General features: G+C 50.3%; 1 protein-coding gene across 2 annotated transcripts in view; it reads left to right on the forward strand.

The window, feature by feature from the left end:
- Positions 1-24,669, forward strand: part of TBXAS1 (thromboxane A synthase 1) — a 150,263-nt gene extending 125,594 nt beyond the window's left edge. The window contains exons 10-13 of one of the 2 annotated variants that reach the window (XM_036246612.1): positions 17,746-17,837; positions 20,446-20,583; positions 22,000-22,176; positions 24,421-24,669. In XM_036246612.1, coding sequence (XP_036102505.1) covers positions 17,746-17,837; positions 20,446-20,583; positions 22,000-22,176; positions 24,421-24,454 — 441 coding nt within the window. In that variant the 3' untranslated portion in view covers positions 24,455-24,669. The remainder of the gene's footprint in view (positions 1-17,745; positions 17,838-20,445; positions 20,584-21,999; positions 22,177-24,420) is intronic. The other variant, XM_036246611.1, reaches the window with a different exon arrangement.
- Positions 24,670-25,157: the final 488 nt, after the last annotated feature.

The raw sequence follows: 25,157 nt of genomic DNA on the forward strand, positions 1-25,157 counted from the left end.
GGGAATTCCCAAAGTCACTTTTCCTTCCTGTCTTGGGTGACTTTTCACTGTCCTCTGCCACCAAGTGCCTAGGACACTTTCAGGATAAATGGCATTTTCACTCGTATCTTCGGTGTTGAGAAACTAAGACATCCTAGCAAGTAGACGTGTGTCTTTACCACGAAAAGAACTAAATTAATTTACTTCAGCAACCACTAAGCAGATCAAACAACATAAAAGTCCGTAGCACAGGGAAGAAAGAAAAAAAACCTAAGCCAGAAAGTATATTATTTCCTTTTACTTAACATTTGACAAATTGACATGCCCTTGTCTGCCCTTGGGTGTCTTAAAATAACATCCTATCACTATTTCCATGTACAGACTTTTTCTACATGAAGTCCAACATATCAGGAGTTTCTCTATTCATCCTGTCCCTTGGGTTTCCGGCAGACAGTTCCTTCCCTCGGGAATAATTCATATGTTAAACCTGTCATCTATCACTGTTTCTAGTAGCTTTTTCTCTCTGGCCCTCAAAATGCTGCTCACTTAATAAGGTCTGGGAGTGTCCTGACAAGCATCCTTCTCAGGCTCCATGGGACTTCTGGTGATACACGCCGTAATCTAGCGAAACGAATCCTGTCCATTCCTGCAGCTAAAGAGCGTCCTGCTAAAAGCCCATACTTACCTCGCTTTCCTACACCCGAAAGATGTGAAAACAGCCCTGTGCCTCCAAGTCTCATTCCCCACCTCAAACCTCAGAGCCTTTGGAGACGCAAGGCGGGTCTCTTCTGACTCGTTCGTTCATTCCCATGTGGATCAGCTGGAATGAGAAGTGGGCCATGGGTTTGTTTAATCCCTCCCAGCGGGCACTTCATCTTGGACAGAATCGTCCAGAAATCAGAGGCCTCTCCCTCTTCACCTTGGAGAACCAGTGGCCAGGAAAGCAACAGATTGTTCTTCTTGGAATTTGCCTTCCCTAGTTATTTCCAGAAAGTCAGAGTCAGGAACCTTAGAAGGAGTTTCAGATTCGATCTCCTCCTCCTCCTCCTCCTCCTTCTTCCCCTTTTTTTGGCAAGATGACACCTCTGCTTGTTGACCCCTACACAAGCCTGAGGATGACAATGTGAGTGCAGGTTTCTCTATGTCATCCCATCCAGGCACGTAGTAGGCGCTCCATGTTAGTTGAATGAATGAATGAATGAATGAACGCTAAAGTTGAGCCCTGGCCGGTTTGGCTCAGCGGTTAGCGCGCCAGCCTCCACACCAGAGAGTCCCAGGTTCTATTCTGGCCAAGGGCACATATCTCTGTTGCAGTTCGTCCCTGGCCCCAGTTGGGGTTGTGCAGGTGGCAACCAATACATGTGTCTCTCTCACATCAATCTCTCTCTCTCCCTCTCTCTTTCTCTCTCTCCCAACTCTGAAGATAAATGTAAAAGTATCCTTGGGTGAGGGTTAAAAAAAAGAAAGCTAAAGTTGAAAGAAAGTTAGAAATTATTCAATCTGATGCCTTGATTTTGCAGATGAGAAAACTGAGGCAAAGGGTATTCAGGGCCAGCTAAGGTCCCTCTGGGTGTGGCTACTCGACTCTCAGGCCCATGCTCCTTCCACCGGGGCTCTTACAGCCGTCATCTGCTCGGGGAGACCCAGCGCGCCCCTGCCCCGCCCCCACCCCAGAGCAGGAAGTCTGCCTGTGCAGCGGGAGCAGGCACAGCACACCCCAGCACGCCACTTTGCCTTGTGCCTCAGCATCTGTATTTTCTCTTCTGGATGAACAAAGAGTCCTTTTTTAATTGCATCGGCCTCACCTGCCCTCCTCCTTGCAATTTCTGCTGCAAACAGCCGGTCTCCGAGCCTGGCCTGGCATTCTTCAAAGATTCCTCACGGCCATCTGGCTCCCTGTCCTCTCTGCTCTCAGGACCACTTGGGATGTAATGTGCCCTCAGCAAGGTCTTACCCTTCCCTCCCAGAACAGACACCGGCATTTCTGCCACAAACAGGATTCCACAATTTTATTTTATTTTTTTAAATTATAAATGCCAGAGACAAACCCCAAAACCAGTGGCGTACCAGGAGCCGCTAAGGGCATGACAGTCATCAGTTAGAAAATTAAGCAGATCAGCCTGAAGATAAGCCATCGATCTCTATTATGCCCTGAATATTAAATTAGCCAACTGGTGGACCTTTCTACAGCTATGCTCTAGCAAAAAAAAAAAACAGCAGAAAGTGGTTTTCTTTCTTTTGTGTACAACCACCAAGAAACAGGCAGGCGCAGAGATTAAAGATCAAATGCGCTCCCTTTTTACTTGTCCAGTGAAGCTAACCTTCGCCATGCACGGTTTTTATTGGTGGGAAACTGCCAACTTCTAGATGAAAGGCAGGGGTGTTCTTGCCCGGTATTTCCCCGCCGAGCTGTGTTTCTCCGGAAAGGCATTAAAATGGAGGAAAGCAACCGCGGGCCACTCACTAGGATTGTTCTCGAGTATTCTAGACAGACCCTAAGTAATCCAGGGAGCCGCTCACAAAGACCCTGGCTCTGTGCATCCTACTCATGGTGTTCGGGCAGCTGGAGGTAATCAGCGCCACCAAAATGCAGAGCAAAACTCTTATCAGAAGATGTCATTTTTTTCTAAATGTCATATATACAATTTTTATTGGAGCGTGATGACAGAGAGTGAATAATTTAACATAAATTTGCATAATAGAATACAGCTGTTAATTTATGATCATATTAGAGCACAGAGTTTTGTAGTTCGGGGCACTTAAAAGTCTTAATTTCTAGAAACTTTTCCTCCAGTTTGCTGTTTATTTATTACTTACCTAGGGCTGCCACATAAAATGCAGTTGTCTGGTTGAATTTAGGTTTCTGATGAACGGTGACTCGTTTTTTTTTAGTATAAGTGTGTCTTGTGCAATCTTCGGGATATACTTATACCAAAAAATGATTCGTTGCATAGCTGAAATTCACATTTCACTGAATGAGTGTATTTTTATTTAACAAATCCGGCAATTCCATTATTGCTTGATAAACACCATAAGTCCTGCTGGCTCTTGGCTGGCGGGGAGAGAGGTTATTGTTCAGGGAAGGACGCCAACTGCTGGGACCTTGGCACCTTCAGGCAGAGTCGAAGGAATCAGTTGATAGCAGTGCCAGTACAAAGGGGGAAACTGAGGCAGGCAGCACCGGGGGATATTAGAGCAAAGTTTTTCAAACTTTTCTTTCTTTTTTTTTTATCACAACCCATCATTACAGCTCAGGAAAGTGAATGAGGAGATTATTGTTTAAATCCGCTTTACAAATAAGGAAGCATGTCTGATCAGTTAAGAGACTTTCCAAGCACGTTTCACTAATGTGTGGCCAAACTAGGAATAAAACGTAGCTCTCCCGACTCCCAAGCCTGGGTTTTTTGGTTTCGCTCTACCACACTTCCTAGTATCTATTCTCCTGATCACCAAGTTATAATACACATTCTGCGAGCCACACTTTTTCATTTTATTTGAAGGAACGGCATTACTTCAATACCATTTTATCACTTCGTATTTTTCTAAAATTTCCGAGATTTACATCATTTCTGATCTAAATTGAGTATATCATTGCTTATGGCATCCGCCTGACTTATACCAACATTTAAGTTCATCCATCTGGGTACTTACTTTCGATCTTTAGCATCTCTCGGCACGTTGGTGCCTCGGGAGATCTGTGCCATGCCTCTGTCTCATTTTCTCCCCTGGGATGGGCACTGTCAGAGAGGTAAGAAAAACATAGTAGTGGAAACTGTTCTTTGTTACCATTCTTTCTGCCTAATCAATGAAGTTGCTAGAGTTCCTATTACAAATATTCCCTTGTAGAGGTAAAAGGTAGGCTCAGAGAGGTGACGTGTCCTTCTCAGGGTCACACAGCAAATACAGAACTCAAGTGTTCTTGCTCTGACTATGCTGTGCAGTCAGGACAGGGGCTGCTGAGCTGAGACGCCTGCAGATAAGCACACTGGCAGGAAAATACAGCAATCCAAGAGCTCTCTATCTATTCTGTATATTTTTCTCATAGGCTAAGTCTAGATTTTCAAACCCTATACGAAACTTTCCTGGCACCCTATACTCATTCAGTTTACCACTCTCTACATCCTCTCCTTGGACACCCACTCCACAGATTCTTTTTTCCAGCTGTAATAGACAATTTCCAAAGAAATGCATGGTCTCCAGAGCACCCTTTTCAGAAAACCACTTTTCCTCCTCTGCTCTGTCTGCCACAGTTCAGCTGGGCTTGCAGAATCCAAATTCGGGGTCTCCTTCCAATATTTTTATTAGCTCAGTGGTCAATCAATTTACAAGGAGAAGTCCACTGGACTCCTTCCCTCCTTCCATCCTGTGGAACAAACTTGCCAGTTGGTTCCTGCCTGAGCCCCCAGTGTTGAAAGTTCTCTGCCAACCCCCAGCGTCCAGCACGGAAGAGCCGTGACCCACCTCCTCAGGCTGGTGGGAAGCCAAGACGCCCATAGCAAGACTCAGACAGCGTTTGAGGCAGGTCCCGCAACCCTCTACCGATTCCACCTTCGCCCGCCCTGGATGGAGCCAGGCTGAACCCCTCCCGGCCATGGGACACTAACTCCCAGTTTCCTCACCTGCCGGAAGGGACAGTGCTCGCACCTGCTCCGTTCGGGGGGGGCTGGTGAACTGGGATAACATGTAAGCACAGCGCACACCGCTAGTGGCTTCCGGACACAGTCATTTTTATTTTGCTGTTGTTCAAGTCTCCCTGTTATTCCCATTCTACAGATTCTCTCAGGAACCTTGGGCAGACGTAAGCTACTTCCACGTGTCCCTCCTGCCCTGCCACCAAGGCTTCCCGCCTCCCAGGGTCTCAGCACCTGCATTCTGCCCCCCGCGCAAACGGGGTCCCTTCTCGGGCACTGCACGGCTCCTCGGGGTCCCCTCCCTCTCACCTCAGAACTTTCTCCACCCGCCTTCCCTTCCAACAAAACCCTCTTCGACCCTCCCATCTGCCCAGGACACTATTTTCTGCCAGGAACCAACAAAATGATCAAATAACCAAGATGTGAGGACTCGAGGATTTTAGAGGTCGCTGGTTGACTCCAGCACCCAAGGGTCGCAGGCAGGACCCGTTTACATGGTCCCACCTGGGTTTGTGTCCCTCGTGAAGCACTTGTCTCTGGTGGTCCCTCAGCCATCAGAGTGGAGCGCGCTGCCCGACCCACATGAACGAGGAAGAGGAGGCTTTCTTTGCTGCTCACCTGTTCCTGGTGTCGGCAGGGCCACTGGGATCCCACGGGCGGGTTTTCACGCACCCCACGCACCCCACGCTCCGTGTTTCTGCCAGTCTTCACCCTCTTTCTGCCCAGTGATCTGCCACACAAACCCCTCTGAGCCTCAGTTTTCTCATCTGTAAAATAAAAATTCAGTGAAATGATACACGAGACTCACCCTGTGCCTACCCCATGGGACGTGTCAACAGTCTCAGTGTAGCTGTGAGACTCTCCCGTCCTGCAAAGATGTCATTGGTTCGGCTCTCTGCCGCTGCCCCCAGGCCAGGCTTTCTCTCCCTGGTCGCCACGGTGCACCCACAGCTCCTGTGGCCTGCTTCCTGGCCCTCACTCGGGGTCTTGGCTCAGGCGAGACGCAAACGCCATCTCCAGGGCAGCAGGTGGCGTCCAGGGCTCGGAGCTCTCTCACAACCGAACACCTGGGTGCAGCCTTGACGGGCAGGACAGCAACTCCAGCAGGTCAGCCTGCGCCTCCTGGGGGGAGTGGCCCCCTGGAGAGCGCCGAGCTGGAGGGGCAGCTGGCCTCTGACCTGTCTCCTTTGTGGCGGCAGGTGACCCACCTGTCTTTCAGGAAGCTCAACTTCCCTAGGTAGGTCTGCTGGGAAGTCATCCCACCACCTCTGAGCCTGACCCCTCCGACCTCTATCCTGGACCCTGCAAGGCTCTGAGGCTGTCACCCCAGACGCTGCTGGGAGCCCATCTGCTGTCACCTGTGATGGGCAGGACACGGCCCTGCAACAGGCCTCATCCAGCTCAGCGGTGCCCACCCCCTGGGGGCTGCTTCTCTGTCCCCCAGGTGCCCAAGCTTCTCTCCCTGCCCCCACTATGCCCCCTCCAAGGACGTGGACTTGACCCCCGGCTGCCTGGACCATGATCCTGCAAAAATCCGTCCAGGTGGCTGGTCCTGCCCCTCAGGGCCTCCTTGGGTGACCCTGTCACTCTGGCACCTGGAGGGACCCCCTACCTGCCCCACCATAAGCTCAGGTCCCTGGGAGAAGCCTCACGGCTGTGCAGGGGAACAGACTGGGGCCGTCCGCACACGGCGCCTTACAGGGAGCAGCGGACACACGACAAGAGAAACAAACGATTCCTTAAGATCCAGGCCAAAGCAAACTGCCGAAATTAACACATGCCGCCGCCACAATGCAGGGCTGAGCCGCGGCCGGCGTGCGGCAGAGGCGCAAACCGCAGAGAGCACGTGTTCCAATAAAACAGCAATAAATGGTGCGGCTGTGATGGAACTCGTTTCAATTTTGTTCCAAAACCTTGTTTAAGTGCTTTTATTGTTTCTGTGTGAAAGAACACAAATGCTTTTTGAAAATTGCTTCCACATAAGCCTCACCTTCTCTGGGAAGTCTTTCTGATCCTCGCAATCCCCACCGCGGAAAGGGTCCCTGGCTCCCAGGGCGCCCACACTTTCTCACGTGGAGGGAAGCCCCCCTCATCACCCTCTCTCTCCTGCCTGCGGGCTTTGGGGGCACAGGAGGGAAAAAGGATGGAATGGGGTAGCCCTTACTCCCCTCCACACCCACCGCAGGGAGGACAGCCCTGCACATCTGGCAGGAGGGGGAGGGTCTGCCAGGCCCCTCCAGAGGGGGACCACCTGCAGGCCAGCTGGAGGGCGGAGGGATGGGCGCTCCCCCGGCCTGTGGCCCCGCCTGCACCCAACAGACAGAGGCTGGGACATGAATTCAGAGTCTCAGCTACTCTGAGAGAAATCGGTTCTCAAGGCTCTGAGACATAGGCTGTCTGAGTCCCCTCCCACCCCAAATTTAATTATAAAAAACGCCCGCAGCCGCGGGTTAGCAGCACTCTGGCCTGTTCTTACTCAGCCGGCCCTTGGAGGGGCCCTTCTCACCAAGGAACCTTTGCATTGAGTCACCAGCTGCAGGAAAAGGGGCAGGACCAGCACCGCATCCGGTGGGACGGGGGAAGCCAGGGTCATGAAGGTGACAGGTGGCCCTGCTGTTCGGTGCCTGGTGGTGTGGCCGTGGGCCAGCTACCCGCACTCCTGACGCCTCTGTCTCCTCCCGTGCAAAGTGGGGTCTTGTGAGGATCGGACAAGACGACAGAGAAACATTCTGCTCAGTTCTCGGCAGAGGGAAGTCGGCAGCTCTGCGGGCCCAGCCGTTTCCACGGGCACATGAGGGAGACAAGCCACCTAAAGGCCTCTGTCCCTGAGGCTGCCAAGGAAATAGATCGGCTGTGCGAGGCACTTACTGGGAATGCCCCAGATCAGGGTCAGACCCTCCCACCAGCTACACTGGAGGGGGGGAGTCTTCATTCATTCTTGAGGGCTCAAGGTTAACAAGCAAGTGAGTCAGAAGGACAAGCCTTCCTGAGGACACAGGGTTCGAGCAGCCTGGAGCCCTGTCCGGCAGCCCAGAGTCTGGCCTGGGCAGGCAGGCCCTTCGATGCAGGCACCTCAAGGACTCCTGAGTCCCTGGCCCCCCTGCAGGCTGCAGCCCGAGCCCCAGACCTTACTGATGCTAAACAAGCATCACTGCTCCGGTTCCCCAGCGGCGGAACGGGCTCAGGTCTGTGAGCAGGCACGCATCTAGTGGGTGCACTGAGTAATGCAAGCTGTTCCCAGTGAGCTCCCCCACCCCCCAACACCCCGCTGCGGGTCCAGGAAAGGCTATGTCTGGGCTGGGGGGTGGCTTGCATGTCCTGCTTCTGAGCTGGGTCTACCTGCAGTCACGTGGCCTTGACCTTCATGTGGCCCCAGGAGGGGGCCAGAGTAGAAGCAGGTCTCCAAGGCCCAGCCAAAGCTCAGCCCCAGGGTTTATCTTCTAGAATCTTCCACCCTCCTCTGATGACAGGAGTGGGGACTTCTCACTGGCACCTCCCCCAAGGAGGCCCCAATGAAATTCTTAATTCTCATCACCACGATTGTCTCTCTCCTGGGTGTCCTGTGCTTGCCATGGACACACACGGTCTCCAAACAGCACTTTCAGGAACAAATGGGGTACTTACGCACCTCGCGTCCCAGAGCAGAGGAACCACACAGAGCTCCGGAAGAAAACCCCGGCTGTGTGGCACCTTGCGAGGACTCCTGGCTGCAAGCTTCAGGTGTGACGTCTCCCCTTTTTACAGAGGAGCAGACTCGATCTCGGCGCGGCTCACTGACCCGCCGTCCTCCGTCCACCTCTCCGCTCTTCCATTTTGACAGCGAAATCCACAGCTGGGGAGTTCGTTGTAAAAGAGAAAAATAGTCAATTACTCTTGGGACTTTTTTTGTCTCTCTTGATTTTAGAGAAAGAGGAGGCAAGGGGGAGAGAGAGAGAGAAACATCGATGAGAGAGAACATTGACTGCTGCCCCCTGCATGCCCCCCACTGGGGATCAAGCCCACAACCTGGGCACGTGCCCTGACCGGGAATCGAACCAGCAACTTCTTGGTGCATGGGTCGACGCTCAACCACTGAGCCACACCAGCCAGGCACTCTTGAGACTTTTGATTTTTAACTTCAAAAACTTACTCTTAGCTAGGGTTGGGTTTAACGGGATTGTTTTCTGTAGAAGAGTAATAAGCGAGGATGTCTGCGTGGGCGAAAGTGAAGCCAGGCCCCCTCCGCTCAGGGCTGTGGCTCACGTCTGAACCTGAGAGGGCTGAACTCATGCAACTTCTGGGTCTCTGTTCTTTTCTCTTTCACTGGCCTGTGACTGCTCTCCAGCTGAGAGCATTGGGTGACTCTCCCCTAAACTGGCCAACAGATGCACCTCACTTCCAGGCGACTGTTAAAATCTGGTACTAGGCGCCACCTCGGGCCATTAGCAAGGGAGGTGCTTTTGAGCAAAGGAGGTGTTGCCATTTTTTTAGCTTGCCCTCCCCACTTATATCCTGAGATGTGAACATGGACTGAGTAGGCAGAAGGGAATTTAAAATGAGCTTGGAAAAAAACCCAAACCCCGGCTACAATAAATCGCATCACAGCGGAGATCTCTATCTAACCAGAAAATTCTCAGCCCAGACAATGGCTCATTTATTTCCAACAATATTCAATACAACAGCATTCCCGGCCAACAAAAGAATTTCTACAGGTTCTTGGAGTTGGTTGCAAAGGGATTTAACCTACATAGAAAAGAGAGCTGTTCAATTATAGATTCCCAGGCGTGAGGGAGACCTTTGTAAATAAATTGTGAGGTGGTCTGCGGAAATGCGGTTACCTCCCCAGGGAGCCCCGCACCTCCTGACAGTGCGAGGCTGAAGCACCTCCCTGCCTGGGGAGGGCGTTCGGGTAAATATTTGGGTAAATATTTGGGTAGGGATTGCTGCTGCTGGAATGGTAAGCAGAGCCAGCTCTCCGAGGAAATAGTCCCTTCCTTCCAGGCCCTCCGATACATTTTTATAAACATCCAGGCAGGCAGCCTAAGGCTCCTGGGCTTTACAAACGCATTTCAGGTTCATGGTCAGCAAGACTCTGTTCTGAGCACTGGCACCGGGGCGGAGGCAGGAAACTGGGGGGCAGGGAGGGGTCTGGCATCAGCCTTCTAAATTTAACATGCAGTGGCTTTTAGGCTGAGTGGATACAAAATAAATTCCAGTGCTTAAAGCTCTTATCTTTGTGTACCATTCCCCAAACAGTAAGTGACCTGGGCTCCCACTTTTAGACTGAATTATCAACACCATGCACACAGGACGGAGGATGGGAATGCTAGAGGCTGAGGGCCGGGGAAGGGGGGGAACAGACCATGCCCATCACTCTCCGAATTCCTGTGACATTTGTGACATTTATTCGCCCTGGCAGTGATGGGGACCTAGTGTCGCAGGCTGTCCCTGGGGGCTGGTCATCCCAGATGTAAAAGGCACCGTGGAGTGGCCCACATTCACCTCCTACTGGAGAGCGATCATGAGTGTCCTACAGAGACCTTGTCAGATGCTCGTTCACAGCCCTTAGAAATCTCCAGTGGGCGTAGGGCTTGCCCAGTTCCCTGTTAAGTTCTTGTCATGTGAACACCATCCCCACACTGAGTCACAGTCTTTCTCTCTGGGACTTACCCTGGGCCCGATTCTGCCCTGTCCTGTGCCTCTAACACAGGCCTGCGGCTCAGACGTGTGATAGTGCCCTCAGGTCTCTGCCGGCTGCCCGACTTCCTTCAGCAGGCCTCCTAGGAGGGGTGTGTCTGTCCCTCTCGCTTCATCCCCTGTCCCTGCCCACCTTTAACCCCACTGATGCTGGCTTTGTCGTCACCTCCCGCCCCCGGTTGACAGATGCAGTGGCCTTTCTAGTCCTTACTCTTTGTGGTTGTGTCCAAATCAGTGACACTGTCCAGGGTCCCTTCCTTCCCAGCCTCTCTGTCACCCTTCCGTGGACAGTCCTTATGGTTCGTCCTCAGCACCGTGCTTTTCCTTCCCACCACCCATTCCAGAGCCCTCCCCATCCCCCGGGACCCTCAGCACGGCCCTGCCACAACGGGGCTCTCCCTGGGGAGGCAGCCCGCCGGGTTCATCCTGTCTCCATCTTTCCTTCAGGCACCCAGGAGTGAAAGCTGGGGGTCGCTTTTATCTCTCCACTGCCTGACCCCTTATCTCCAAAAACCCACCTCCCCTGGCGAGCCTTCCCTTAGCACAACGATTCTATATCCTAGGGAGCTTTGGAAACAATAGCAATTCTTGCACCCCAATCCTCAGCAATTAATATTGAGTATTCTGGGGTGAGGCCCTGGCATTAGTAGGGAGCAGCCAAGATGGAGAATCACTGCTTAGATTCTCTCTTTCAACCCCTTTCCTGGTTCTGACCACGGACACTGGACTTGGAGCTCACCCCTTTGCCTTGGACGATTGCAATAGTTTCTCCTGTCTGATTTCCCAGCTCTTCCAACCGTCCAGCCTACATGTCACTGTGAGACTACAAAATACCATTTCCAGTCTCACTTCCACTCATCGAAACCTTCAATGGCTCCCTATTACCATAATAATACCTATTTGAACGAACAAATAAATGGTTTCCCAAACACATAATAAGTTGTGTGGTACCGGACCAAGGTTTCTCTCTTCTTCCCCCTCCCTACCCCGCAACCTGCTGAGTGCACGCCAGGTACTCAGTGTCGACCTGGGAGCAAGTGGACAAAACAATGTCTCCGCAAATTAAATGCCGAGAAAGGGGACTGATAGTGAAAATAATTTCACTATCATTTACTTAAGGGCTTCTTTCTGTCAACATTGTATACAGTTATCTGTGAGTGATCCATGGCAACGGAGAGAACAGAATCCTAAATATTAAAACACAGCAGATAATCCAAAAACTCAAATCTAGTTGACTTCAGAGTATGTTCATGATTGCTTGTGTCTGACAATTGGGACAATTTTTTAAAATTAGGTAATTAGATGTGCCTTAATTGCTAACCCCTACCCCCCCCCACCCACCCACCCACACACACACTGAGGAATAAATAACTCAGCTCCCAAAATACTGCACTATTTTCTCTCTCGCCCCTTTCCTGGCATCGAGACAGTGCTTCGATTTTGGCACATTGGAGGGGAGGGCAGAGAGGAGGAGGGGTTAACAAGCTACTTTTAGGCAGTATGTACAACCAACTTGTAAAACCGTCTGAAACATCGACTCAAGCCAAACATGCGCATCTCTCGTAACCCAGCAATTCAGTCCTAGGTGTGTGTACCCAACAGAAATGTGCCCATATGTTCCCCCAAAGCCACACGCAAGAATGTGCGGTTTGCTCGCAATGACCCGCGAACAGCGGACACTGCAAACGTCTGTGCACAGTGAAGGGATGGATGGTGAGCGAGCACACTACTGCCCGCCACACCGTGGATGAATCTCAGGACACAGTTCGGGGCCCAAGAAGACAGTGACCAGCGTCCACATACTGGATGTTCCAGTATGGTTGTTTGACAATTTATATCAGATTGTTTGTTTTAATCCTTACGCGAGGACATTTTTGCATTTATCTTCAGATAGAGCAGGAGGGAGAGAGGGAGGAAGGAGAGAGAGAAACATCGATGTGAGAGACACATGGACTGGCTGCCACCCACATGACCCCAACAGGGGCCAGGGACAAAATGCAACCAAGGTACGTGCCCTTAGCAGGAACTGAACCTGGGACTCTCTGGTCCACAAGCCGACACCCTAACCGCTGAGCCACACCTGCCAGGGCTATGTCAAGTTTTTATAAAGGCAAAAGTGACCTTCCGTGTGCGAGGTCAGGAGAATGGGCGCCCTTGCAGGGGCGCTTCGGAGCACTGCAAATCTCCCCTTGAGCCGACGCTGGTTACACAGGCGTGCTTGCTTTGGGAAAATTCACTGAGCTACACTCGTGTCTGTGTTATAGTCTGTTGTGTGTGTGTTATTCCTCCATAAAATGTACAACAGGAGTGGAAGGAAGGAAGAGAAGGAAGGAGGGAGTCTGCACTATTCATAAAGCACTACCCTGGCCACTGGCCGGGCCATGAGTGCTCACACGGCGGGGGTAGGGGGGTACACAGGCTGGTTTGTGTTCTTTCATTATATCTCCTCACCTAATCTCTTAATGGCCTGGACCTCAGAATACAGAGCGCGGAATAAGCCATGTGTCTATGTGAGATGGGTCTGCCTCTTTCCTTTCAAAGTGGATATAAACAGATGCCATAGACACTTTCGTAATTGCTTTTTCTAAGGTACGGATGCATGTCTACATCTAAACTTGCCAAATCCTTTAAACGAGCATGTAGCACCTTCTGGGCATTGGCTAGGCAAGCCGGCAATGTCGAGAGGGAAACCCCCCTCCTGCCCCTCCAAAATCCCCACCTCCCACCTCACCCCCACACCCATCCCCCACGCCCATCCCCCACTGCTTTCTGCTCCCGACCTGAAACAGCTCACTCGGCCACATCTACGGACTCTCAGAGCTGAAAGGTCAGAGCCGAAAGGACCTCAGCACCCCTGTTTAGAGAACCGGTTAGTGAGGAGCCCGGAGAATCGAAGTGAATGGAAATCTCTATTCTTCATCTGGCTGCATTGCCCGGTGCTGTCCCGGCCTCCTGGAGGGCAAGGGGGGGATGATTCAGCCACTTTGCCAAGTCCAGCCACACAGGGGTGAGCACCCAATCCACACCGGGTCAGGCTGCTGTTGCTGCCTCTTGGGAGGAACAAAACTGAAGCTGCTTCGCTTTCCTTTAGCAAAACAGGAAAATGTTAATTTTTCTATTAGGTCCCTGAATCGCCAGGAAAAATCTTTTTGAAAGCAATGGCATTTTAATTTTCTTTTTCTCATGTACACTCCACATCATATCTGGGGGGTGTGTGTAGGTGTGAGTGACTCAGGGTGTGTGTGTGTGTGTGTGTGTCTAGCTTGCAGAGAAAATGATACACAATAATCTAAATATAGCAAAGCGATATTAATAGGAGAGAGCAGTATGATTTCCTATGTAAAGTCTTTATCAATAGGTTTTCCCTGAAGTTCCCTTAACCATCAGGTGTATCTGTTGCATTTAAATATTCATTTACAGACCCTTAACTATAGGATGGAAAGAGACAAAGAAACTTAGAAATAAAATTCAAAGTTACTGCCCACTGAAAATCAAATATAGATGGAAACAGTCTCCCCAAAAATGAAGGAACTCGATTGAGAGTGTAAACCACCAGACAAAGATTCAGTTTACTTTTCTAATTTCTATTTTTTCCAACATTTAATAATTATTTAGTTGGTATTTTCCAATGTTAAATATTAGTAAATATTTAATACTTACTTCCAACCTTCTGAGGGCATAGTTACTTATTTTATGAAATAAGCCCCAGATGAAGTCAATTCTATCGGATTTTAGAATTGCTTTCCTCTGACACATGCTGATAGTGTGGTTTAATACACAACTGAGGGCCTCGCAATGAAATGAGCTCCCTGCTACTGAACATGTTCAAACAGAAATATTATCAGCTTGTTTGGTACATGACAGCTTCCAGAGACCTTTCACCTTCTCATTTGCCCTGCCCTGAGAGTTGGGGGGAACCATCATGACCCCAACTTAGAGATCAGGTGACCTTTTGATGTTGCTTGGCAACTGGCCCAAGGCCATGGGTGATGGGCCATGGATCTGGATGGAACTCCTGGCTGAACCTGGTGACTACTCCAGGCATGGCCAAGGTCAGCAGAGAGGCTGCAGGGGCATCCTTGTTGAGTGTGAGGCCGGTAAGGTTGATTGGAAGAGTCCTCCGGATTCTAATTCTGAGTTATTTGGTGGGAGAAGCCTTGGGGATTGCTTTTTAACATTATCTTTTGGAAGACACTTCAAGTACTTCCTGACTTGACAGAAGAGAAAATTCTGCTCAGACAATCCAAGTTCTCCTGATACTCCAGGATAGGCGAACTCTCCTTGGCCTCAACCAGCGTGGACAGAGGGCCAGGGCATGCCCAGGGCACCAGCACAGGAAAACTCAGCCCTGAGGTCCTAGCCTCCTGCCTGCGAGGAAGCTGCTTCTATTTTAAACATTTGGGGTGAGCAGGTCAACCTGCTCCTCCCAGAGAAAGGACTTTCTTGACTAAGCTTCCCTCTTCTCCTCTTCACTTCAAATGAATTCTCCTCCACCCTCCAATTTTTTATCTCTTTGGTTTTTTTCTAGATGGCAAAGAAAAATATGTAGCACCCACACAGCATAACCACCTTTTCCTTTGCTTTTCTTGACAGCCCTCCACCACTATGTACAATCCCCTCCCCATTTCATTGACTTCCTCTGACAGGGCCCAAATGCTTGCCCCACAGGCGAGGCCTTCCTGCCTCCCGGGCCTGGAGATCTGCTATCTGTCAGTCTACAATTCAGCTCCAAGTGGCCCCTCTCCCAGCCAGCCAGCCTGACACAATCACTGTTAATTCTCACACAGCTCAGAGTCTTTGCATAGGCTGTTCTGCTTAGTATTGTTATTTAAATTTCTACTTAGTATTTTAACCTTTTAGGAAACAAAGCTTTAACCTACACAAATTGGAAGACTAATTGTGTGAACCCCTGGTGTACCCATCACCCAGCTTCAACAGTGTCAACTTATAGTCACCCTACTTCCATGTAATTCCCCACCCTACCATATTTCCATTAAAAAAAAAAAAGACAAACCCCAGACATCACATCATGTCATCTGTAAATATTTTGGTATATATCCCTAAAAGAAAAGGGTTCTTTTCTAAAACATGACCACTATACCATCATCACACTAAAAATAAAGCATAACTTCCTAAGCGCATCAAATAGCCATTCAGAGTCCGAAGTCCTGTGATTGACTCTTTTTTAAAAATTATTATTGGTTAGATTGAATCCGCATCCCAACAAGCCCACCCACTTTTCACCAGCTTGTTCTTATTCATCGTAAAGATCTCTGTTGAGACATCACTTCCTCCTAGCAGCCTCCCCATCCCAAATGCCAGAAGGCCTGGCCCTAGTCTGTTCTCCCATAGCTCCCATGATCGCCATTCTATAACCCTCACCACTGGCTTGCATCCTGAGATAGACTGAGAGCTCCAGGACCATGGGAAGGGTCAGTGTGTCTCAAAGTGACGTCCTGTGCCTAGCACAGCACCTAGTCAATAGTATGCACCAACTGTCTCTGTGTTGAATGAATGAGTAAATAAACGAGATCCCAAACAGAGCTATAGTTCCCATTCCTAAGCCCACATTCAGTGTAACGGTTTACTTAGAAGTCTGTTTCCCCATGGAGCAGAGACTCAATCTTGTTGGACCCCCAGCTCCTAGCCCAGCACCTGGCATGCAGCAGGTGTTCATGAAGGGACTGCTGAATGAGTAACACTTGGGTTTCTGCTCCAAGTTCTATCTATGTGATTTAGGGTTCACAGGCTTTCCTCTCTGGGGCTCATTTTTCCCACCTATATAATGAAGAATCTGGATTCGTGATTTCTAAAGTCCTTTGGATCTAACTTGTGATTCTGAGTAGGGGCCCAGCCTCCTGGGGAGTCCCCATTTGCCATACATTTGCTGCCCTCTGCTGGCGGGACTGGCTCAGAACTCCTTTGTCCCTGATTTTCCTGAAAGAACTCCAGGCAGGTAAAACAAGGACCCAGTGGGTGGACTGGTCTGTAAATGGAACAAGGACATAGATTGCGTTGCCTTGCCTGGGTCTCATTAAAACATGGAGGCCTGAGCCTCCCTCCACCCCATCCCACAAAGAGGATCACTGGGGAAGGTCGCAGACAGACAGAAAGACTAACACAGTAGTCTCACCTCCCTGGGCTGTCAGCCAGAATCTGGGAGGGGAAGAACTTCAAAGGAAGAGATGGGGCCCAGGCCCCACCCACTTCAGACCACCAATCAAATCCCTGGGGGGCGGGGCCCAAGTGTCCATTTGTGCTAAAGCCTCCGGCTGCCTCTCATATTCGACCACATCTGAACTGCTGGACCAAACTGACGTTCACATGTGTAAACTGAGCCAAAACCTTAAAAGCAAAGTTAAAAGATCCTCCAGGGAAAGAATAAATGAAAACTTGACTTTATCATACAAATTTCCCTTAGCCTATCTTACATGTATTCTTTCCAACGGGCCCACACCCGAACTCACAGTAGGCTGCGACCCTTCAAAGAGCTTGAGAACTCTGCGCTGAACCCACCCCCTCTGCGCTGAACCCACCCCCTCTGCACTGAACCCACCCACTGTGTGCTGAACACACCCCCTCTGCGCTGAACCCACCCCCTCTGCGCTGAACACACCCACTGTGTGCTGAACACACCCCCTCTGCGCTGAACCCACCCACTGTGTACTGAACACACCCCCTCTGCGCGGAACCCACCCACTGTGCGCTGAATACACTCGGTCCTCGAATAATGTCATCTCCTTCAATGTTGCAGGATGAGAGCCAGAGAGGGACAGTGCCACTGCAGTGGAAGTCAGCAGGTGTCAAGGCCCCAGGAGGGGTGGGGGGACTGTTACCTCCGCACTGTCATCCCCAGCATCTAATCAGTATCTCCCAACTTTACCTAATCTGATGGGTGACAAATGGACTCTCATTATTTTCATTTGTATTCCTCATCGTGGCAACTCTTATTTCTAATGAGTTTCTCTTCTGAGCTCTGAGTTTTGCTACTATTAATCCTGAATAGATATGGCAAGCTTTCCTTTTTCCCTGCTATTTCACTATTTGTCTTTGAACTTTACAATGTACCAATTTAGTACCTATGACCACAGTTTTCTCATCTAGCAGCTGTCTGGCTGGTTTGCTGGGAAGACTGAATAATGTAGCATCTGCACCATGTGTAGCCTGCCACCTGATCAGCTCTCAATAAATGCCCATGATGCTTTATAACCAGACTTCTCTGTAAAGACCCCCAGCTCCCAGCCTGCCTGTCCTCAATCACATATAGCACCATGAAACAAACACAAGAGAGTATTCCGCTCCACAGAATATGCGGAGTGCTCACCAAATGCAATTTGGGTGAGGGTCACCTTTTGATTTTGTGGGGTTTCCATGTAAGCGTTTGCTAAAGTTGGAAAAGACAGAAGGCTCTGTGACTTGGTCTAACAACACTCTTCCTTTGTCACGACCCCCCCATCAGGTGGCCCCTGAGTACTGCAGCCTCCAGGAAGGCCTGCCCTACCTGGACATGGTGATCGCAGAGACCTTGAGGATGTACCCACCGGCTTTCAGGTAGCTCTCAGCCCTCACCCTGCCCTGCACCAGGGCTCCTCAGCATCGCTGCTTGGGGTCCTCACTTATCCTCAGTCTGTCACCACCTGCATGATCACCAACGCTGGACTTAGGCTCCTGGAGGCAAGGTCTGCGTCTTAAGTTTCTTTGTATGCCCCGGGGCACCAGACATATGCCTGCCACACGGTAACCACAGCAATAAACGCCTTAACATGACCTTTCTCCCCAGCCCAAGCCAGTCTCGTTGGCCTCCTCACTTTAGGTGGCTGTGCCGTTCTCCTGGCCCATTCATGCATTCCTTCATTCAGCAGCTATTTATTGAGCATCTGCTTTGTGCCAAGCACCAGGACATCAGCCAAGTACAAACAGATAAACACCCGTGGCTTTGGAGCTGATACTCTAGGGTGGCCGTCCAAGGCCTGGTCCCCAACAACCCGCACCTGTCCCGTCCTTGGAGCCCCACGCCAGGATTCACCACGCCACACCGTTCCGCCCCTCCCCAGCACTCTGGCTCTAACTATATACTTCATGTTACATTTGGACACGTTTCAACTGCTCTGCAAAATTTCTCCAATGTACTTCCAGCCACACTAACCTGTCGGTGTCTTGAGAGCAGGAATCAGGCCAACTGCTCCTTTCCAAGTGCCCTAAACGAGGCATCTCATGGAGCCCGGGCTCTTCCCTTGGGTCCCCAGAGCCTTAGAGAGTGAAACAGTGGCCAGACGTCAGCCTGTAGAAACAGAAGCCACACAAAGCACTACATTTATGTGTATCATAAATTCTACCCACATTTCTATGAATTAATATACCACATAAACCACACGGAGATACCTTTTGCCATTTTAAGAGAGAAAAGTGGATGATTTGAAGGTATCTTAAAATTATATTCCAAAAAATCACTAGAGAGTATGATTGTAGATATTGTCCAGTATGTTCCAACCCAGAGCAAATATAAAGAATTCTTCTCTTATAGCATTCTGTTCTATTTCATTATTTTAATTTATTCTACTCTATTCTCTTTTATTATTCCTTTAATCTCAGAAAAAGCCTGCCAGCTTTTCCCAAGCGTTGACAGAACTTGACACCCTCACCTATAAAAATAACTCAGAATGGCCCTTGTGAAAAACATCCTTCTCTCTGAAAAGAAATTAATATGAGTCCAAGATCTATGCAGTATAATTCAGAGATTTTTCTCGACTTTTATGCAGCCAGAAGACTATGTATGTTTATAGAGGGTCTCACATCCAGGTCCAAGCCATTTCCGGTCAAGATGTAAAAGAAGGACCCTGCCCAGCTTGGCTTAGCAGTTAAAGCGTTGGCCCGCGGATCAGAGAGACCCGGGTTCGGTTCCCGCTAAGGGCACGTACCTCGGTTGCAGTTTGTCCCCGGCCCTGGTTGGGGTTGCATGGGTCGTGACCAATGGATGCGTCTCTCTCACATCGATGTTTCTCTCTCTCTCTCTTCCTCCCTCTCTCCTTCCTGCTTTATCTGATGATGAATGCAAAAAAAAAGTCTTCAGATGAGGATAAAAAAAAAAAGAAGGGAAGTCAGAGAGCAGCCTAGTTTGATCCGTGGAAGTGAGTCACACACCGGGGCCGCCTTCTGGGTCTGACCGCGGCACTACTGTTTTGCCCCCAGGGGCAAGCACACACTAATTGCATTAGTAACTGGGAATCTGCATGGGGCCCCCTGTCCTGACCTTTCATGTTCATGGCTCTTCTATTAAATGCTCATAAGACAGTGATGCACGCTGCAACCTTTTATAACTATAATGAGTATAATAATTTTATCTCCTCTAAGATATTTAGGGAAGCCCGATCCTACCACTTGAAGTAAAAGCCAGCATAGATTATTTTTTTATTTTTAAAAGAATTATTTATACTACCAAAATAATATGGTAATACTTAAAAACAAGAACCAAAACCAAAACCCCTAAGCAACACAGAAGGATCCAAAGAAGAAGTTGGCAGCCCTGGTCCCCTGTCGCCCTTCACCCCAGTCCCACCCCCTAGAGGAGACAGTGGTAGTGATTTAGGAATTCTTACAGAAATTGTATGTTTGTATACAGACAGATAGTCTGGCCCTTAAATAATAAAACCTAAATGGGGTTATGCTGTGGCCATTTGATAAAATAAACAATCTGACCCGAAGTTTTCCCCTCCGGTAGAAGTCATCCATGGCCACACCGACACTGGATGGGAAACAGATTTTCAAACCTAAATTTCCCTCAGGTAGAGTGAGGGGTGGGTAAGGGCAATGAAAAGGCTTGACTGTGGAGGGAGGGTGTGGCCAGGGGCCATGGAAGCCCCCAGCAGAAATAAATAAGCCCTTCGAAGGCACCTGTGTGCCCCCAACACCAGGCACAAGATGGGCTTCAGGCTGGAGGAAGGGAGGAGCAGTCGAAAGGAGGCAGGAGAAGGCAGGGGCCTGGCAGCGAGGGGTGGGCGGGCCTTGGTCAGCCCCGAAGAGGGCAGGGCCTCCTCTTCCCCTGTCCCCCAACCTCATTACACACTCCAGGCCCAGACTCCCTTTGCCCTGGGATCCCCCACCCTAGCTCTCCTCATCCCTACCCTGCATCAAGGTGAGGGTGACCCGTGTGTCCTCACAGGTTCACGCGGGAGGCGGCACAGGACTGTGAGTTGCTGGGGCAGCGCATCCCCGCCGGCGCCGTGGTGGAGATGGCCGTGGGCGCCCTGCACCGCGACGCTGAGCACTGGCCGCACCCCGAGCTCTTCGACCCTGAGAGGTGAGCGCCACCCCTCCAAATGGGCCCTGAGAGACAGCGGTGGCAGCACGATTGGACGCGGCTGCAGGGAGACACAGGTTTGGTAAAGAGCTAGTTACGGTGGTCCCCCAAACAGTCAAAAGCCAAGGCAACCAACCACACATCTGAGACGGAACGTGAAAGGAAATAACTACCATTTGTAGGGGCCCCAAACGGATTCCAGGGCTAGCGCCTCAGCAGCATTGCCAGCAACAGGCAAGGCGATTGCAAAGGAGTGTCTTCTGCTTGTTCAGACCAAGAAGCAGGACACGGGACATAGTTCCGGTGTGCATGGCAAAGTAACAACACAGCAGTCCCCTTTTCAAAGCTGGAGCCTGCTCCAAATCAAGAGGATCAACCGTGTTTTTCCAGGAATTCCTGAGCTCCGGGGAGGCTAACACGGTAGACCTGGAACCCCTCCTGTCCCTACATGGATTTGATCCATTGTCTAGACTTTCTGACTAGGCTCTAGGCTTGCAGATCTAAAACGTCTGTACAGGCATCCATACCCACCCCACCCCCAAAAAAGAAGAATGCATTTATATCCCTTCCTGTGTGATCTGCCAAGGGGATTGGGGGGGGGGGGAGGTGCTGGCCAGGCAGTAGGTCGGTTCCACCTTCAGCACTTCCAACTTCCTGGGGAATGCAACCCCAGCTCCACAACTCAGTCACAGGGGAACTGTGGGCAGTGGGACCTAGATAAATACTGTAGCCTGCTGCACAGCAGCTCCTGCAAATACGGTAATGATCGAGCACTATAAACAGCGGTAGCAGGGTTTATAGCATCACCTTTGAAAATAAAAACTACATTATTAGGTTGACAAGTGCGGAGGTAGTAAGAAGTGACCTGGCTATCACCAAACAGTGGCTGTGTCACTGCTTGAACCAGAGGCACGTGTAGGCAAGGGAGACAGCTGGCAGGACTTGGCCTCCAGGCAGGGACTAGTTAGTGCCCAGGACTCCTCGTAGGAGGTGGGTGATGGCTGGTGTCACCTCCAGCTGGTGGAGATGTTGGAGCCAAGGGTCGAGGTAAGGGCTGTGGTTTCTCGAAGACTCTTTTCTCTTTCTGGATCATAGTGAGTCCGCAGGCTCATTAACAACATGATGAATTGTAGAGGCAGGGGGGCAACCTCGCATTGCAGGTGATTCGTCTAATTCGGCAGTGGGCAGCGCCTGTGCAGGAAGGGAGGGGGCTGGGACAAAAGCTCATGGATTCGCAGCCATCAGCTAGGGATGGGCCCAAAGGGAAACAGGGTTCTGTTGATTCGATGGAGGTTAGGCCTCCTTAGTAGGAGCGTCGTCTCTTATGTCAGGGACCCTCAGACAGACCCAGTGGCTGAAGAGGCCCCTGAATGGAGGCAGGTGTCCTGGGCCAACCCTGATTGCACTGCCCCACAGGTTCACGGCCGAGGCCCGGAGGTGCCGGCGACCCTTCACCTACCTGCCATTTGGTGCGGGTCCCAGGAGCTGCCTGGGCGTGCGGCTGGGGCTGCTGGAGGTCAAGCTGACGCTGCTCCATGTCCTGCGCAAGTTCCGGTTTGAAGCCTGCCCTGAGACTCAGGTGAGCCCCTGCAGGTAAGCCCTGCTGCTCCGGGCTCAGGGCTGCTCGCCCCTTCTCTGCACTGAAGCTGGCCCATCATCATCATAACGATAACTATTATTATTATTATCCACTGTACAGTAGGGCTGGCCCTGATGATGCTATAGCTCTTCCCTCTTTGGCAAAGGGAACCCAGTAATCCTGCAAAGTAGGTTTTATTATTCCCATTTTTCAGATGAGGACCTAAAACAAGGTTCAGAGAGTAAATAAGATTCAGAAAGTTAAGGCATGTGCCTGAGATCACACAGTTGGACTGCAGGCTCCATGAGGACAGGGACCAAAGTCTCATATTCGATGTTGGATGCCTCAGCACCCAGCTTAATGCCAGGCACATGGCAGGTCCTGCTCATTCGTTCAGCAAAGGTTAACAGGCAGATGAAGGAGTAGCCAGAGTGAAGACCTTGCTCACTGCCGAGCCCTGCCTCGTCTCCACATCCAACAGCCTGTCTGCACGGTGTTAGCCGCTCCCTACACAACCGGAACATCGCTCTGCTCCGTGACTTTTTGAAACTCCTCTGTACAGCTGTAGACCTGGACCAGAGGGCATAATAAGGACACGGTGATGGATGGTGACAACTTCTAGATCCAGAGAGTGGCACTGCCTCCCCCTCGAACAGGGAGATGGGGGCAGGCGGCTGGTCCAGGAGGAATAATGAGCTCAATTGGGTTACAAAAGATTGAGGTACTAGATGTGAAAATGTCCACCAAGTTCTGATGATCCAGACTGGAGAAAGGAGGACAAATTGGGAACACAGAGCCAAACCAAGACAGATGAGGCAGCAGAGAAAGAAAGCAGGCCCTGACCGCCCTAGATCTCCCATGTGTGCAGGCCTTCCTGGGGTTGGTCTCCATCACCCTTGATCTTGACACACAGTACAGCAGCCAGACCAATGTCCCAAACCACTGCTTATGCCTGGCACTCCCCAACTCAAGAACCTGCCATGAGTCCGGAGCCTGCTGGGTCCAGAGAGAACTTATCGGAGCCCATTTTACATACCCCAACTTCCCACTCTGAGAAGCTTCTACCTGCTCAGGCTGCTTCCCCGACCTGAGATGTCATCTCTTTGACTTCCCACCCCATGTCTAATCCCATCCTTCACATCGCTTGGTGTTGCCTCAGTTCCTGAAGTGACCCCTAAGAAGTTCTGCTCACATGGCTTCTCCCATTCCTAACCCCACCTCTGGAGTCACTTCCTCCAGGAAGCCCTCCCTGACTTTGCTGTCAGCCCCAACTGATCTCTCCTCTTTTTTTTGAAGTCCAATGGTGTTTCAAGTTTGTCTAGACCAGCACCTGTAGTTACTGTGGCTATTTAAATCTGAACGATCAGATCAAATAAAAAGGTCAGCCCCTCTTTTGCACTAACCACATTTCAAGCACTCAATAGCCATACAACACTAGTGACTACTGTGTGTGACAGCGCAGGTCTAGACCATCTTGTTTCCTGGGCATAAAACCGGACTCCCATTTGAACCATAACCCTCCAAGACATTGGAAAAGCCTGCAAGGCCCCAGCACTAAGGCCCAGTGATTCTTCTTTCCTCGAAAGGGTTCACATTAGCCACGGAACCATCATTTTGGACGTGGCTCAAGGAGACACCCTGCTTAAGTATTTCTTTGGCTTTTCTTCCAAATCCCTAGTCCATCATTGATTTACCTTGTTCGTGAGACATAAGGATAACTTTCTGAATGACACTGAGGCCAGACCACAGCATGCATGAGCAGGGGCAGCATGAGGCCTTTCTCTCCAAAGCCCCTCCCAAAGGGGGCTTCTCCGTTTCTGGCTGGGCACAGGGAGGGAGATGGATAGACGAGAGGAGGGGGAGGCTTTGCTCTCCGCTTTCTGGTCACGTGGCCTTGAACAAGTCACTTGGCCTCACTGAACCTTCATTTCTTCATTTGCAACGTGAGCCACTACCACCCCTTCTGCAGGGTTCTTGGGAGATCAATGGGAAACTAAATGCCCTCGTCACCTGCAGGATTTTATTAACACGGGAAAGGGAAGGAGCATCCGTGCTGCGGGGGCATTGCCCAGTCCTGGGGAGGCAGCCCTGCTGACCCCACGGGGTCCCACGTGGGAGGCCGGCTGCTTCGCTCACTCTCCGCCCCGCTGGCCCTCAGCCCTCAGCCGAATTTCTACAACCCTGCTCCAGGCCCGGTTCCAAGGAAGTTTTCCTCTACGTGTGATTAACTGAGCCAAATATTGTAATCTCTCTTTTAGGTACCACTGCAGCTGGAATCCAAATCTGCCCTAGGTCCAAAAAATGGCGTCTACATCAAGATTGTTGCCCGCTGACACAATGTCATAAGAGCACCTTCTAATTCAAAGAAAACCCTCGTGGAAATTTGAATTTATGGGGAAACATCACCTAAGTCGTTGAAAGGGTGCCTGGCATACAAGTATAAAAGAGGTCATTTACGTAACATTTCCCAAATGTTGAATAAACGTTTGTTTGTTACACTCCGTTTTGACTTTGCCAATGGTGTGCGAACCACAGATCCACCTCTCAATAAGGAATTGCTGGTAAATAAACAAAACTGTATTTTGACAAAACGCCTGAGAACTTGGGGTTTTGAAGGAAGTCCTGGCCTTAGGGTGGAAGAAATCTACAGGAAGGGGACACGGACGCTCTGGTGAGCTGTCCTGACGGTACCAGCTTATAGGCCTTTTCAGCTTCTGGTGCTTTGTAATGTTTGACTTAGACAATAACTTGCATCAAAAGCTCAACTTCAAAAGTGGTTCAAAAGCTTTATTATGCTTTGATATTTCTAGGGTGAGATCGACTTCCTAAGAGTCGACGCACAGGAAAGTGACAGAGGCTGAGTGTACTTTTTCTCTTTAAGAGCATCATATCTTTTCTTAATTTTGATCAAAGAATCAAAATACAGAGGTGAATTTTAGTAAAAGTAATTATTGTACTGCTGAGATCAAAGTCAAAAAGAACTTGCAAGTTGAAT

Source organism: Molossus molossus, unplaced genomic scaffold (assembly GCF_014108415.1).
Source record: "Molossus molossus isolate mMolMol1 unplaced genomic scaffold, mMolMol1.p scaffold_m16_p_7, whole genome shotgun sequence".
Lineage (NCBI taxonomy): Eukaryota > Metazoa > Chordata > Mammalia > Chiroptera > Molossidae > Molossus > Molossus molossus.